Source organism: Thamnophis elegans, chromosome 12, assembly GCF_009769535.1.
Source record: "Thamnophis elegans isolate rThaEle1 chromosome 12, rThaEle1.pri, whole genome shotgun sequence".
Classification (NCBI taxonomy): domain Eukaryota; kingdom Metazoa; phylum Chordata; class Lepidosauria; order Squamata; family Colubridae; genus Thamnophis; species Thamnophis elegans.
In genome coordinates, this window is record NC_045552.1 from 34213841 (window position 1) to 34229481 (window position 15641).

Here is a 15641-nt window from a genome sequence, read left to right on the forward strand (position 1 = left end):
TGTTGCTCTTCTCTGCATTCTTTCCCATTTCCAGAAAGTTTGCCCACTTTCTGGTCTCTTTGGATTTCCAGTTTTGGAGTTCTGTCCCCTTCTGGTCTACACCAGGATTACTCCATCTGCAAATATGTGAGGAGTTTTGGGGGAATTAAAACCTCTACTTCCTCTTAGCAATGTTCTGAGCAAAGATGGGCCATCTGATTTTGTAGCTTTCAGTCTTGCTACTGTATTGTGGACACATACAGTCATAGGATTGGAAGGAAGCTCAACACAGAACTCTGGCCATCTGATGTAGGTGACTCTTCACTGCAAAAATATCCCTTTGCACCTCTGGCTGAGATCATCCCTTGCTTTCTCCTAGACGCTGAAGATCTTTATAAGCGACCTCTGACTTTGGAGGACCTGATTTGCTACAGCTTCCAGGTAGCTAAAGGAATGGAGTTCCTGGCCTCAAGAAAAGTAAGTCTTGTTGCAAGAGGTGTCAAAAAGTATGGCTGGGTTCACATAACAAGTTAAACAAGTGTTTCCTGAACATCACAAAATTCCAGATGTATGGATCTCAACTCTCAGAATTCCAAGCAACAGGAATGCAGACTAGGAAATCTGGGACATTGAAGTCTATGCATCTTGAAAGATGGCAAGTTGAGAAACACTGTACCAGTCTAAACTAAAATGGGTTGGGTGTTTATCTCACTCATTACCCATTCGTTTATTGGGATATTACATTTTGGGCATGGACCTGATTTTCCTCTTGTTATTTCTAGTGCTTTATCAACGTGGGTAATCTTTTTTTAATGCCATCCAACATTTCAATAAAGCTGCCGTAGAACTGGTGGAGCTCCATTTTTTAGATTCAGACAAGAGCTAATAAAGGTTGGGAAAACGTATTTGTATAGCCATCAGCTGGATGTAGTGGAATGAGATTCAGAAGTTGTGAAAATCATTTAATTAGAAAAATGCAATCCTGTTTTATATGGAACCAGCAAAAGAGCCCTATCGGTTGCTTGGAAAGGTTTTAGTGCTTCTTAGTGGTTCAGAAATCAAGCAAATGCTAAAAAGTACACAAAAAATAACACCCACAAATAGGTAGGCCAGATCCTAACCAACGTGTTCCACAGTATCCAGCCAATCCATTAAACTCAAGTGTTCCACAAGGATTAAACCTGGAATGTTTCATACAAACAGCACATGATATTCCACAAATCCATAGTCAAATTTTTCCTGATGGTCCCCCTTAAGTTCTCTAAGATGTCTAAGACATTGGAGAACTTTAAACTGCAGAAACAAACAGGGACAGCCTGGGAGGTAGAGGCTAAAAGGTCAAGATGATGTGCACAAGTGTGAGATCCCAGCAGATGCCATTTTATCTGTGGCACCCGTGAAAAATGACCAGGGTTCCCGTTGAATAGTCAGCGACTCCCTCTTCAGGATTGCCAGAGCTCCATCCACACAGAGACTCTCATCGGTAATAGAGGAACGTCATTTTTTGCCTGATTTCCTTGTGTTCCTTTTTTCATTCCAGTGCATTCATAGAGATTTGGCAGCCAGGAACATTCTTCTTTCTCAAAACAATGTGGTGAAGATTTGTGATTTTGGATTGGCCAGAGACATATACAAAGATCCCGATTATGTGCGGAAAGGAGATGTAAGTATGGAGCTGGGTACCGTAAGATGCTTTTCCCAGTTGCACCCTTTATGTGGTGGAACGTGGTCTGAGTTCCCAGGAGGGATGGGCTGATTTCCATGGAGCAAAGAGGCAGAGGAACTTGGAAAGTTTGATCAACAGGAAATGGGTTGAAATGGTTCCTCTCTTGCAGCTTCAGAGTATATCTGTAGTTATGCAAATAGTTGCTTTAGTCTAGCAAGATTCTGTCCATAGGTGGAGAACCATAAGGGAAACAACTCAGAAATAACTCTATGTGTCGTTCTTGATTCCTGGGCCCTGCTATCTGATCTCCTTTGACAGCATAAGTCACACAACCTATTCATCCCTGCTCCCCCACCTCCCCCACTCCTGTGATATTGAATAGGATTCATGTGCTTTGATCAATGTATTTAATATCTGATTAAAATTGGTAACACAACTAGGTCTTCTTTCCTAACCATGAGGATACCATCTAAAATGGCACAATGTATATCCCAGCATTGCAACACAAGTGCCATCTTTTTTTTTACTTGCATCACAATGTCACAAGCAAGTACGGAAGGAGTTGAGTTTGCACTGTAACACACCACAATGGACACTAGCCCAACCATCTGTCTTGCATCTACACACAGCAACTTTGTACTTCTTTCCTTTCCCAGGCCAGGCTGCCCCTGAAATGGATGGCTCCAGAAGCAATTTTTGACAAAATCTACACAACTCAGAGTGATGTCTGGTCCTTCGGTGTGCTGCTTTGGGAAATATTTTCCCTAGGTAAAATTGTTTTTGTTTACTTGGATTTTAAGTATAAGAAGTACTTGCACTTAATGTCATAAAAGGATTTCAGAGTGCTACTGGAAATTAACCAAACTAAACCACGAATGAAGGCAAATACGCATGTCCCAGGATGATGCTGCAGGATCCAATCTGGGTCTTTCACAGGTTTAGTCTTCTGAGTTTTCAGACTCATGCTGAAGCCCATCCTCAAGGAGCTTCTCTCTAGCAGAATACATGTGCTCTGAGCTATTCTAGGCATAGTATTTATGTGGTGCCTGGTTGTGTGTGGCTTTTTCCTTGTTGAGTGGAGTGTTGATGGCTGATTATTAAGTCGTTGGCTCTTGTTTCCTTGTGCTGTCAAATCCTTGGCTCATAGAATAGCCCAAAGCAGACATTCTGGTCTGGTGAGAGAGAGGTTCCCTGAGGATGGGCTCCAGCACGAGTCTGAAAACTCAGAAGACTAAACCTCTGATCCCGGTGATTGACCCAGATTGGATCCTAAACCACATTTATTTGAGGGGGTCCTTTTCTAGAAGAAAAGTCTCTTTCCCTTAAAAGAGCAATGAAGTCTGTGTTGCAGCCAATCTGCTGTCAACGGCCTGTTTTATTCATTCCTGATCTGGAGCATTTGATGAGTGGGAACTGCTGTGGACATCCCACCCATTACAATTCCCATGTGGGGTGCTGGACTAGCAGCAGAGGAGCCTAAGTTGAGTCCAGCCTTACCTGTGGAGCTGACTTGGGGTCAGGGACAATCTTTTAACCAAACAATTGTTATTTATTTATGAAATGCATAAACCACTTCAGGCAAAGGGCCCTGATAACTGTACAGGAAACCATAGCAGTACAACCGATGCGAAACAGTGCAATCAAAGACAATTAAACTAAGCCACAGCCAGTCAGGATTGAACTCCTGGCAGTGGTAAGCAGAATTAGCCTTCAATACTGCATTCTAACCATTGTGCCACTACTGTTCATTTACGGCCATTTGCTGTGTCCTGCGGTCACATGACCATATTTTACAATTTCTTTTGCCAGAAATTAGTATTTAGTTCCAATTTCCAGCAAAATCAATCAATGGAGAACAATTGGTTCACTTTATGACCATCACAAGAAAGGTGATAAATTCAGATCGGTCATTTGGTTGACCTTCTTGACATCTGTCACAACTTACAACCATAATGGGCAACCTCCATTATAATCATAATTTGAGGATTGCCTACAAAGAATGAAGATTAGAACAGCAATTGTAGGTAATTCCGCTGCCCTAGCACTAAACCCAGCATGGATGTTTTCATTAACGTCTCCAAGGGACATATTTCCTGTCAGCACCACACATAAACTATGTGAGAAAATGCAGCAGACACCCATCCTGTTGGCTGCATACTTTACTTTAACCTGAGATGGAAAGTCTAGTAACATCCTGAGCACCTACTCCTGAGTTTTATGAACCAACATTCCGGTCAAGGTCAAGAGTTGGCTGGCTGGGCTCTCAGATGTTCACTCTTGATTCTTGGCTCAGGAATTCTGGGAATTGAAGTCCACAGGTTGTAAAGGGGGCATAGTTGTCCACCCTCTCCTAGTTCATGACTTGCCATGGCTCTCAGCCCCGAAGATTTTTCTCCTACAGAAAGACAGAGGGGAGCAAGAGAGAGAATTCTGCATTATTTTGAATTATGCTAATTTTGTGGCATCATCTCTCCTCCAACAATTCTTCCCAAAATGCTGACCCTCTGAAAAATGAAATGCCAACAAGACTACATACTAGCTGATGCTCTCATTGTGGAAATATGGGCATTCAGGCCAAGCTTTGCATATTCTTCTGGAAGAATAGAGATCAAAGAAAGGGAGGGAGAAAACTTGAAATTGTTTTTTTTTGTCACATTGGTGGGCAGTTCTAAGCAGCCAGACCCTTATGAAAGGACAACGTTTTCAGGATGATTTTTTTAAAACCATAATTGGTCACTTCTTGGCCACTTAGTCCCTGGACGTTTTCTTGAATCAGTCTTTACAATTGTAATTGTGAGACTGATCTGAGCTGCAAGTCTCCAGTGCTGACATGATACCAGTCTTCTAGTATTTGAGGGGCTGCCCCAAAGAAGAGGGGGTCCACCTATTCTCCAAAGCACCAAAAGACAGGACAAGAAACAATGGATGGAAACTAACCAAGCACAGAAGCAACCTAGAACTAAGGAGAAGCTTCCTAACAGTGAGAACAATTAACTGGTGGAACAGGTTGCCTTCAAAAGTTGTGGGTGCTCCATCACTGGAGGCTTTTAAGAAAAGACTGGACAGCCACTTGTTTAGAATGGTATTCTGCTTTAGCAAAAGGTTGGACTAAAAGACCTCCAAGGCCCCTTCCAATTCAGTTATTCTGTTAAGAGGTTGCGTTTTCTGCAAGGAAGTAGGAAAAAAGAGATAAAGTTGTAAAACAGTAGCTTCTGATATTCTTCACAGGAGTTAAAAGTACAATTATATTTTAACCTCTGTCTCTAACGTTTCATCCCGACTCTCTTCTTTCTATGATGCATCCTGTCTAATCATCAAAATCATAAATCACAAGCTAATTTTATTTTTATTTTTACTCAAAATATCCCTAAGAGGTTTTCAATCAGCAATAAATGTAGATATTGTTTTTGACAATCCTTCTCTAGACAGATTATTGGTAAAGTGATCTGACTCTTCTCTCCTTAGCCCACCAGAGCATCAGAAAAATCTCCACCAATCCCTAAAAAAGTAAAGGTAGCAGGTGTGATTGTGCAATTGAAATCCTGCCCCTTTTTACAAGTTTGGTCCCAATAGAAAAGGGGCAAAACTTCAATAACAGAATAACAGTTGGGAAGGTACCTTGGAGGTCTTCTAGTCTTCTAAGCTTGAGCAGGAGACCCTAAACCATTCAGGACAAATGATTGTCTAATCCCTTCTTCAAAACCTCCAGTGGTGGAGCACCCACAATTTCTGGAGGGCAGTCCTTCCACTGGTTAGTTGTTCTCTCCTTGGATAATTTCCATCTGTCCTGCCTTCAGGGGGTCACAGGCACCATCTTTTCCTTTCTGTCCCCTCCCTACAGACAATCCTTATTTAGCATCTCCCAGAAGCAAAGTTGGGTGATATGTGAGTCCTGTTCACAAACATTTGCAAGTATCAAGCAGGTCAGAGCTATGGATTTAATCCTTCAACAAACTGGAAGCAATGAAGGTGGTCTATTCCAATCCCCCATCAAATGTATTCACAGACTGGGGGTGATAATCATCTGGAAGGGAGTCTGAGCAGATTGGGGAAGGAAAGTAATAAATAAATATGAAGCTGGGCTTCCTGTCTCCCTGCAGATCACAGTCTAAAAATAGGGGGGGGGGGAACAGAAAGGAAGGAAGGAAGGAAGGGGAAGGTGGCAGAACAAACAACAGGAAAAGGACATGGGACGATGGTGGCAACCCAAGTTTCAGCTTTGTAGGTGACTTTGAATGGTCACTGAATGAATGTATAGGTAGTCCTCATCTTACAACCACAACTGAGCCCAAAATTCCCATTACTAAATGGGACAGTTATTAAGTGAGTTTTGCTCCATTTCTTAACCTATCTTGCCAGAGTTGTTAAACGAATCAATGCAGTTATTAAATTAGTAATATGGTTGTTAAGTTAATCTGGCTTCCCCATTGACTTTCCCTGTCAGAAGGTCACAAAAGGGATCTCCTGACTCCAGGACACTGCAATGGTTATATATACATGCTAGTTGCCAAGCGTCCGAATTTTGATCATGTGATCCTGGGGATGCGGCAATGGCCATAAGTGTGAAAAATGGTCATGTTACTTTATTCAGTGCCATTGGAACGTTGAATAGTCATTAAACAAATTTTCGTAAGATGAGGAATACCTGTATAACCTTTCTTCGACCTACCTCAGCCCTGTTGTATGAATCCAATCCTTCCGCCTTCTTTGGTTTCCTGTTGTGTCTCTACAACCTCTTTCTTGCTCACTTTATATACAGTATTACATAATATGTGAATATGATTTGTATTGCTTGGGTTTCACCTGTGTGCAGTCCCATTCAACTGTGGATTGTTGAAGAAACCAAGGTTAAACAAACTGTAGCTTACTGTGGATCCGCTCACTGTTTTTTCAAAATTGAATTATGAACTACATTTAAATTTCAATTTGGGTATTCCTTGGTATGGGCACCTCATCCCTTCCACTAACAAGGTTTTAAGTCATGTTAACCTATTTGGGACAGAAAATTAGGAATCTGGTCACCCCATCTCTCACTAACAAATTGTATTAAGAGGAAGAAGCATTCCTGATCTGCAACAATTAACAACCGGTGTTAACCAGAAAGGGTGCAACTAGATTCTTTCCCCTTCATCTTTTTCTTCCAGCCAGCATGGGGAATTCTGGGAGTTGAAGTCCACACATCTTCAAGTTGTCAAGATTGAGAAACTCTGTTCTGGGTTTCAGCTTCAGTTTCAAAAAAAATGATGAGGCAGAGTCTGTGTACTAATCTGAGCAGAAAATGGAAAAGAAACAGAAAAGAAAATAACAGAGTTGGAACGACCTTGGAGGTCTTGTAGCCCAACCCCTTGCTCTAGCAGGAGACCCTCTATCATTTCAGACAAATGTCCGTCAAGTCTCTTCTTAAAAACCTCCAGTGATGGAGCACCCACAACTTCTGAAGGCAACTTTTGTCCCATTGGTTGATTGTTCTGATTGTCAGGGAATTTTGTTCTAGGATATCTCCTTGGTAAGTTTCCATCCATTGCTTCTTGTCCTGCCTTCTGGTGCTCTGGAAAATAGAGTGTGAGCATTTAGGTTTTTGCTGGTGAGAAAAATGGACCCAGGATGACCACAAAGTCAAGTGATGGAAAGCAATGGATGTCTATTTCTATCTATTTTCTCCAAAAACACCCAAACAAGCATCTCTTCTGCCTGTAATGTGGTCACACCAGCAGCAAATTTTCCTAGTCCCGCTTCGGTTCTTTCCTTCCTGGCTGCCTCTTCCTGCTAATTTTGCATCCAACTTGAGTAAAGAGCCCTAGGGTGAATATGATGATTGGTCCTAATTAGAGTGATTGGTTGCCTTCCTTGATCCTAAGTGATATTCTGCAAGTAGGAATGAGGAAGTGGGGAGGGAGGAATGGCAGAGAGCTCTTCAAGACTAAAATGCAAAATGGAAAGGAAGGAAAAGCATCTCATGAAACAGTCCAGCTTCCTCTGCTTGATGGAAGAAACATGTGGAAGGAACATCAGCAAATATTAGCTGGAGAAATGTTTCTTTTTCAAAGCAATTGTAGGAGACAACCAGGGCAGCATGAAATGGTCAAACAATGGGATCAAAAGGTTAAATAATCAACCACTGGAACATTTTGCCTTCAGAGGTTGTGGGTGTCCCATCACTGTAGGCTTTCAGGAAAAGATTGGACAACTACTTGTCTGAAATGGTGTAAGACTTCTGCTTGAATAGGGGTTGGACTAGAAGACCTCCAAGATCCCTTCCAACTCTTCCCTTCCTTTCCATTTGAATCATCAGTCTCTAAACCCCTGAAAGAGATCTAAGTCCAGCCCCCTCTTGAAGTCCGCTGACTTGTTTATCTATTACCTTTGACCATTAGTAATTCGGATTCTTTTTGAGAGTATTAGTATGCAATAAACCTGTGCTCATTTAAACCACCATATCTTGTAATTTCTTGCACTTGATATTAAGTTTCCATGGGTCAGTCTGGAAGAGCTTTGCCATTGCCTCCTCCTGTAGTTTTTCAAAGTTGAGCCGAGGTGGCGCAGTGGTTAGGGTGCAGTACTGCAGGCCACTTCAGCTGGCTGTTATCTGCAGTTCAGCGGTTCTAATCTCACCGGCTCAAGGTTGACTCAGTCTTCCATCCTTCCGAGGTGGGTGAAATGAGGACCCAGACTGTGGGGGCGATATGCTGATTCTGTAAACCGCTTAGAGAGGGCTGAAAGCCCTATGAAGCGGTATATAAGTCTAACTGCTATTGCTATTGCTATTTTTTTAATTTTGCAATCTAGCCTGCCTTCCTCAGATTTACTGGTGGTTTTCCATCTGAATTGTAACCTAGTTCTCTTCCAAAAATTATATGTCAAGATCAAATTAAACTAGACATACCAAGTTCCCTCAATTGAGATTCCATTTGCATTAAAACCAGATTAAATCTTCTGCCAGTTTCTTCCTTAGCGTCGGGGAGCCCAGATTATGAAAAAAATGGCATTCTGCAGCGCTTTAGGGGGGACATGGAGGAATTGAGACAATTACAGAGCCTGTGTTTAATCAGCTGGTTATGAACTTTTGATGAGGAAGCCAGCTATCAGGAGGCAGATTTCCGACTGTGAAATTGAAAAGTGAAGTACACAACTGTAGCTTCTGCTCCCTTAAATTGACTGTTACTTTACTATCCCACAAAGTATTTGGGATTGAGGTTTTTTCCTAATATTGGTTGCATGGATGCAGTCAAGCAATTAAACAGGCTACGGCTACTCGTTTATGGTATTATAATCAGCTTTTCTGTGAATCCAAAAGGCAATTGGGGTGGCCGTCTGGCTGGAGGAAAATTCATATAAAGCCAGATTTAACATAGACTTTAAATTAACAGAGACCTTTTCAAAAAATCATAACTATCAGGCACAGCAACAACTGATGTCATACGGAAGTTTTCTTTCTTTTGTTTTGTGCTGCATAATCTTCACTCTAAATAGTAGCTAAGTTCTCAAAATGGGAAAGTAAATAATGCCAAAGTATTATAGTGTGCTTGCCTGTGTGTGTGTGTTTGTGTGTGCATCTTGATTACAGACATAAAAATTTGCAAACGTTAAATAATATATATGTCCTCATGTACATTTTGTACATGGTTTTTTACATTTGTACTTTAGAAAATAAAAAGAAACAACTTTTTAAAGCACTACAAGATGCACGTGAAATTTAGGATTAGTTCAACCAGTTGCCTTTTGTTTCAGGGGTTACAAATGAAACGAATATAACACCATCTGGGAGCAAATTGGAAAAGTATCCAAGATTAAGGATACCAACTTGATTTAGATGCAAGGGAAGTGAAACAGACTTCTTTCCGCATCTGTCTCCCTATAGAGGATTCCACTACCCGTAGGGCTGATGGTCAAGGCAGATGGATGTTGTAGTAGAAAACATCCAGAGACCCTGTAGCCCAACAATATATTGCCACTGAGGACAGCTGGGTGAATATAGAAAGTGTGAACAAGCAGGAGAGGAATCCACTTTCCCCCCCAACAATTGTCTCCTGGAAACTAGAAATCCCAATAATCATGTTTTATTTTATCTATATCTATATCTATATCTATATCTATATCTATATCTATATCTATATCTATATCTATATCTATATCTATATCTATATCTATCTATCTATCTATCTATCTATCTATCTATCTATCTATCTATCTATCTATCTATCTATCATCTCTTGCCATTATTATTTTGACAAATAACTCAAGATGGCAAATGTATAAAACGAGAGAGAGAGACAGAGAGAGACAGAGAGAGAGAGAGAGAGAGACTGGCCCAAAGTCCCTCAACCAGCTTTCAAGCCTAAGGCGGGACTAGAACTCATTGTCTCTTGGTGATTGGCCCAAAAAATCCCTGCCATCTTTCATGGCTAAGGCGGCATTTGAGCAACTGGAGTGTGGTGGAGGTGTCTCAGGAAGGCAAGACCCATGCATACAGTGCGCACATCCATTTGGACAATGCCAGGCCTGGATCTGGAACCCACCACTTCTGCAGTTGTCCCTGACTTCACAGCCAAAGGCTTTCAGGAAATACCTTAATCTTCTCCAGAGCAAACATTTGCTCTGGAGTTACAATGTAACTAAAGAAGGCCTGTTCTGAGATTCTCTTTCTTCTACAACTAATGAAAGCCAAAATAGGATGTGCAATAAGTTGCTCCAGCCAAATTCTAAGCATTAGCATTTTTAATTATTCCTAAAGATCATGACACCGTGCCTCTGATGAGGAGAGAGATCTCAAACTTCTAACGGTAATCAGTGCATGATCAAGGAAGCAAAATTCGCTTCATGGACTGCATTTGTGCATTGCATACACAAATACATACGGTACACAGACTCCTTTCCCTTAGGGTTATAGAACCTCTGGAAGAGACATAATAACACTATATTTTTTAATGGACATCATTGCTCCATGTTTATCCCTACAGGGGCTTCTCCATATCCAGGGGTCCAGATTGATGAGGACTTTTGTCGACGTCTCAAAGAAGGAACCCGGATGAGGTCTCCAGAGTACTCCACTTCAGAAATGTAAGCTTCCCCATCCATTTCTAGATATCTTTATATTGTTGCTCTGCTCCCTCATATTTTCCACAAATCCAGAACAAGAAGTGTGCCTTGACTTCTTCAAGAACCTTTATTTCTTCTGAGGGCGGTCTGATACCTTCGAAATGCTGTGTGTATGAAGCAACTCCAGAATCTACAGTTAGGAACTAAGTCTTTACATCCAGCTTCATTCACACTAATTAGCTCAGCTTTGGGATTTCTCAGTCCAGGCCAGACACAACGGGCAATAATTTTTTGTTTTAAATAATCCCCTGAAAACATTTGGATATACTGGATACAAATTTCATTCAATATTTAATAATAGATTGTCCAGAGTTGTTGGGGGAGGTGGCATGATGTCTCAGCAGTTAAGATGCTGGGCTTATTGGCTGGAAAGCTGGCAGCCCAGGTTCAAGACCCGAGCAGCATGCAATGGAGTGAGCTCCTGTTTCTTGCTCCAGCTCCTGCCAACCTAGAGGTTCAAAGCAATGAAATGCGAGTAGATGAACAGGTACCACTTGGATGGGAAGGTAACAGCGCTCTGTGATGTCATGCTGGCCACGTGACCCTGGAAATACCTTCAGACAGCATGTGGCCTTGAAAGGGAGGTGAGCAGTGCCCCCTATAGTCAGCAACTAGTGGAGTAAAATCCTCAGGGACACCAGAGTTGTTTGGGAATTGAGTTGCTGATACATTAAATTAATAATAACACCGTATTCTTTTTAAAGGCAGTGGGTCTTTCCAGGGCACACCTGAACTACAGAACTGCCTGTCTGAGTTAATGCATCAAAGCCGTGCTGTTAAGAAAGATCTTTGTGCCACCCCAAGAGGACATTTGGACTGAAATGTTATCTGTTGCTCCTCCCTCATCTTAAAAAAAATAATTCTGATGGCCCAACAGGGCACAGGACAACCTGGTAGAAGAGTGAATTAATGGCTCTTTGTCAGTTTTAAAATTCAGCCACCATGTTTTTAATTCCCTGCAGCTACCAGACCATGCTGGACTGCTGGCACAGCATCCCAACAGAGAGGCCCACTTTTACCAACCTTGTGGAACGTTTAGGGGATCTGCTCCAGGCAAATGTACAGCAGGTAAAGTACAGGAGAATTGTTCCAATTGGGTGGAAAATGTTTCAACTTCAAAAGTTAGACTTCCCAAAAGTTAGACTTTAAAAGGACAAGATTTATAATTGTGTAAATAAGGAGGGCCAGACATGGTTTCTTAAGAGTGTTGCAAACAGCTAAAGAAATGCTGGTATTTAAATAATATGAAAGAAACATAGCAAAAAATAATTAGTTTGTGACCTAATGTTCTGAATTTCTTCTCAATGGGCTAACATATGGATTATGTAGATGCTAGGATGGGCTTCCATGTCTCCAGTTGAACATGATGCTCTTCTACATCTTCAGTTTGATCTCAAGAACATTGAACAGTTGATTGAAGAGAAGGATTAGGGAGGACATGATAACTGTCTTCTGGTATTTGAGAGGCTGTCCCAGAGAGAAGATGATTGTTTGATTCTCCAAAGAACCTAAGGGCAAGATAAGAAGCAATGGGTTCTTAAGAAGAGATTCAACCTAGAAGTATGGAGAACAGTGCTAATAGTAAGGATAATTAATCGATGGAACAGCTTGTCTCCTGGAGTTGTGGGTTCTCCATCACTGGAGGTTCCAAGAATAGACTGGACAACAATTTGACTGGGGTGGCATAAGGTCTCCTGCTTTGAGCAGAGGGTTGGATTAAAAGACCTCCAAGGTACCTTCCAGTCTTACAATTCTATGTTCTATCCTCACTAGTCTAAGCTTTATTTCTTCACATTCGACTCCTTGGAAGATTAACAGATTTTGGTACACAGATAAGTGTTGAGCAAAGGAACTACAAGGGAAAGGAAGCAAAGAAATTTAGTAGTTTAGGCAGCGTACATAAGCTGTGGCCCTTGAGACATTCTTGGATTATAACTCCCATCACCCCTAGTTGTGGATGATGAGAGCTGGAATGTAGAACATCTGGATTAAGGCTTCAAATATGAAATCTCAGCCAGTTTGGGTAAGGCATCAGGCTAGAAAACGGGAGATTGTGAGTTCTAGTCTTGCCTTAGGCACAAAGCCAACTAGGTGACATTGGGCCAATGGGCCAGTTGGAAACTTTCTTGATAACCTTAGAAATACTCAGAGATAAGTGGATGCTGGACAAAATATCATTGCTGGTACCTTGCCAAAATATTACTGCTGCGTCCCAGAAAATGAAATTTTTAATCTCCTGAAGGCTTCAGGTAAAGGGATCTCCTAAGAGAATTAGAGGAATGTGACCGTTAATGATTTCTGAAATAAGTAAGGAAAAGAAGCTTAAGCTTCCCCTGTTTTCTTTTCCCAAGGATGGGAAAGACTATATCCCACTGAACATCACCTTGTGTCCTGAAGGAGAGTCCAACCCCAAGCTCTGCATCTTGGAAGAAAACGTGAGCAACTTCATTCACCGCTGGAGTGCTATAGAAGCAAGGTAAGGAAGCAACTCCAAGCAACGAAAAACCTTTTCCTAACCAGAAATGACTGTCTTATTGATTCATTCTGCTCTTTCTTTGTTTCCTCTTTCTCTCGTGTTTTGAAAGTGTCTGTGATTGTTCCTTGATTGGCACTAATAGATGTGAAAGCCCAGATTTGTAGACTGTGAAAATATGTCTACTAAAAAGTCTAGGATAGCCTGTAAAATGGCAAAATTGTCCCTATGTTGCCTTGTTCAATCAATGAAGCATAGCCATTGATCTCATCGTAACAAGGAGCCCTCAGAGGAACCCTAAAAGTTCTGGATGTGATGGAAGTGGTGACACATCTCTTTTTTTCAGCATCTCCAAAGGAATTAATGGAAATCTATGTTTTTTTATAGTGCAAAATAAGTACCCGGAAGGAAAGGTGGATAGCAGTGGAAACTAAATTGTCCCTCCACTGTATTTTTGAAGCTTCTCCAACTATCTGACTTCTTACAGTCTGTTTCCTTTATTCCTAAGAACATACCAGGTGGCTTAAATATGAGCCAGCCGTGTGCTGCAGCTGCTGAAAGAGCCAGTGCAGTCTTAGGCTGCATCAATAGAGGGACAGTATCAAAATCATGAGAAGTGTCAGTACCGCTTTATATACTGCGCTGGTCAGACCATACTTGGAATACTGTGCCTCATTTTGTTCACCAGGATACAAAAGTGTTGAGACTCTAGAAAGAGCGTAGAGAAGAGCAAAAATGATGATTATCACAATGCTTTTTTCCCCCTGGTATCTTGCTTTCACATGCATAGACAGAAAATTTGGTCCTTATGTCAACTACACCCCCCCACAGACACACACTAATGGCCATGTGTGGGCAACCCAAAATCTTACCTCCTCTTTATTTTCAGCATTAACTCCAAGAACCGGCCACTCAGTGTGAAGACCTTTGATGAGGTGCCTGTAGAGAAGGAGAAAATGATACATGAGGTGAGCTTGAATCAAATATGTGTTTTTCTCTGCCCACCTGGAAGTGGTTACTGTAAGGCGGAAATCTGCAAACAGGAAACAGCTAGGAAATCTATCCCTGAATGTTAATAACTAGCTGAAAAGCAACAAATAATTGAAGTTATCCAATGATACAGAATACCAATAGGCACATAATTTACCTAATATTTTGCATTACCATTTATGGGTTTATCCTGCCATAATGAGCCATGGTGGCGCAGTGGTTAGAATGCATTGTTACAGGCTAACTCTGTCCACTGACAAGAGTTCGATCCTCACCAGCTCAAGGTTGATTCTGCCTTTCATGAGGTGGGTAAAATGAGGACCCAGATTGTTGGGGGCAAGAGGCTGTCTCTGTAAACCGCTTAGAGAGGGCTCCAAAGCACTGTGAAGCAGTATATAAGTGTGATTGCAATATGATATAATAGGTTGGTAAATTTGCCAGCCAAGTAAGCAAATCTGGGGAGATGGAAAAGGAGAAGATAATATTGGCCACTATTATCCAGGGGAAACACAGAATATGAGAGTGCAAAATAAAAACTCGCTGTATAATCTAGCCAGTGTTAAGACAGGTTTCAAAAAAATTAAAGCTGTGTGACAATTAAAAGGCAGCAAAAAGCCAGTGAAAAACCTGGGAAGAAGTCTTTTTCTGGAGCTCAAATGATCCAGCCTCTGGCTTGGAATGAGGAGCCTTTATAAGGATGTCCTTATAAAGCCAAGGTGGCGCAGTGGTTAAATGCAGCACTGCAGGCTACTGCTAGATCAGCAGTTCAGCGGTTCAAATCTCACCGGCTCAGGGTTGACTCAGCCTTCCATCCTTCCGAGGTGGGTAAAATGAGGACCCAGATTGTTGGGGGCAATATGCTGACTCTCTGTAAACCGCTTAGAGAGGGCTGAAAGCCCTATGAAGCGGTATATAAGTCTACTGCTACTACTGCTACTGTCCTGAGTCTCTTCTTCCCCCTCTTCTGCAGGACGGTGAGTCGGACAGTGGGATGGTGTTGACCCTGGATGAAATCAAGAGCCGGAAGAGGCTGGAGATCCGATCCTGGCCCTATGGAATCATGGCTCTTGCGTAAGTATGGATACTATTGGCAGTGGTTTGTTTCCGAAGTAAACAGTCACCAGGCTAAATGACCTCCTTAGCGGGACTTCGGCTGAAGTTTCAGTTCTTCTCTTTTATTGATCTCATGTGATCATGTGATTGGTGGACATGTGACCGGCTGGTGATGTCATGTGAAAGTCATCATGTGATTCCTCAGCCACATGACCACATGAGACCAATAAAAGTGGAGAAGAACAAGACCCTTCAGCCAAAGTCCTGTTGGCTGGTGGTGAAATGTTTGAAAGGTAAACAGCAGGCCTAGAGAACAAAACAACACCCCATCTACCACCCAAGCTACAAATGTTTTCTATCATTTTAAAATATTGATATTCCCTG

At 41.7% G+C, this 15641-nt stretch overlaps 1 protein-coding gene across 2 annotated transcripts in view; it reads left to right on the top strand.

The window, feature by feature from the left end:
* The window catches only part of LOC116515685 (vascular endothelial growth factor receptor kdr-like), a 210198-nt gene that overhangs the window by 188178 nt on the left and 6379 nt on the right, over window positions 1-15641 (top strand). For both annotated transcript variants that reach the window (XM_032227845.1, XM_032227846.1), the window contains exons 22-29: window positions 359-456; window positions 1520-1642; window positions 2302-2413; window positions 10603-10702; window positions 11704-11809; window positions 13093-13217; window positions 14104-14182; window positions 15175-15275. In XM_032227845.1, the coding sequence (XP_032083736.1) occupies window positions 359-456; window positions 1520-1642; window positions 2302-2413; window positions 10603-10702; window positions 11704-11809; window positions 13093-13217; window positions 14104-14182; window positions 15175-15275 (844 nt within the window). The remainder of the gene's footprint in view (window positions 1-358; window positions 457-1519; window positions 1643-2301; window positions 2414-10602; window positions 10703-11703; window positions 11810-13092; window positions 13218-14103; window positions 14183-15174; window positions 15276-15641) is intronic.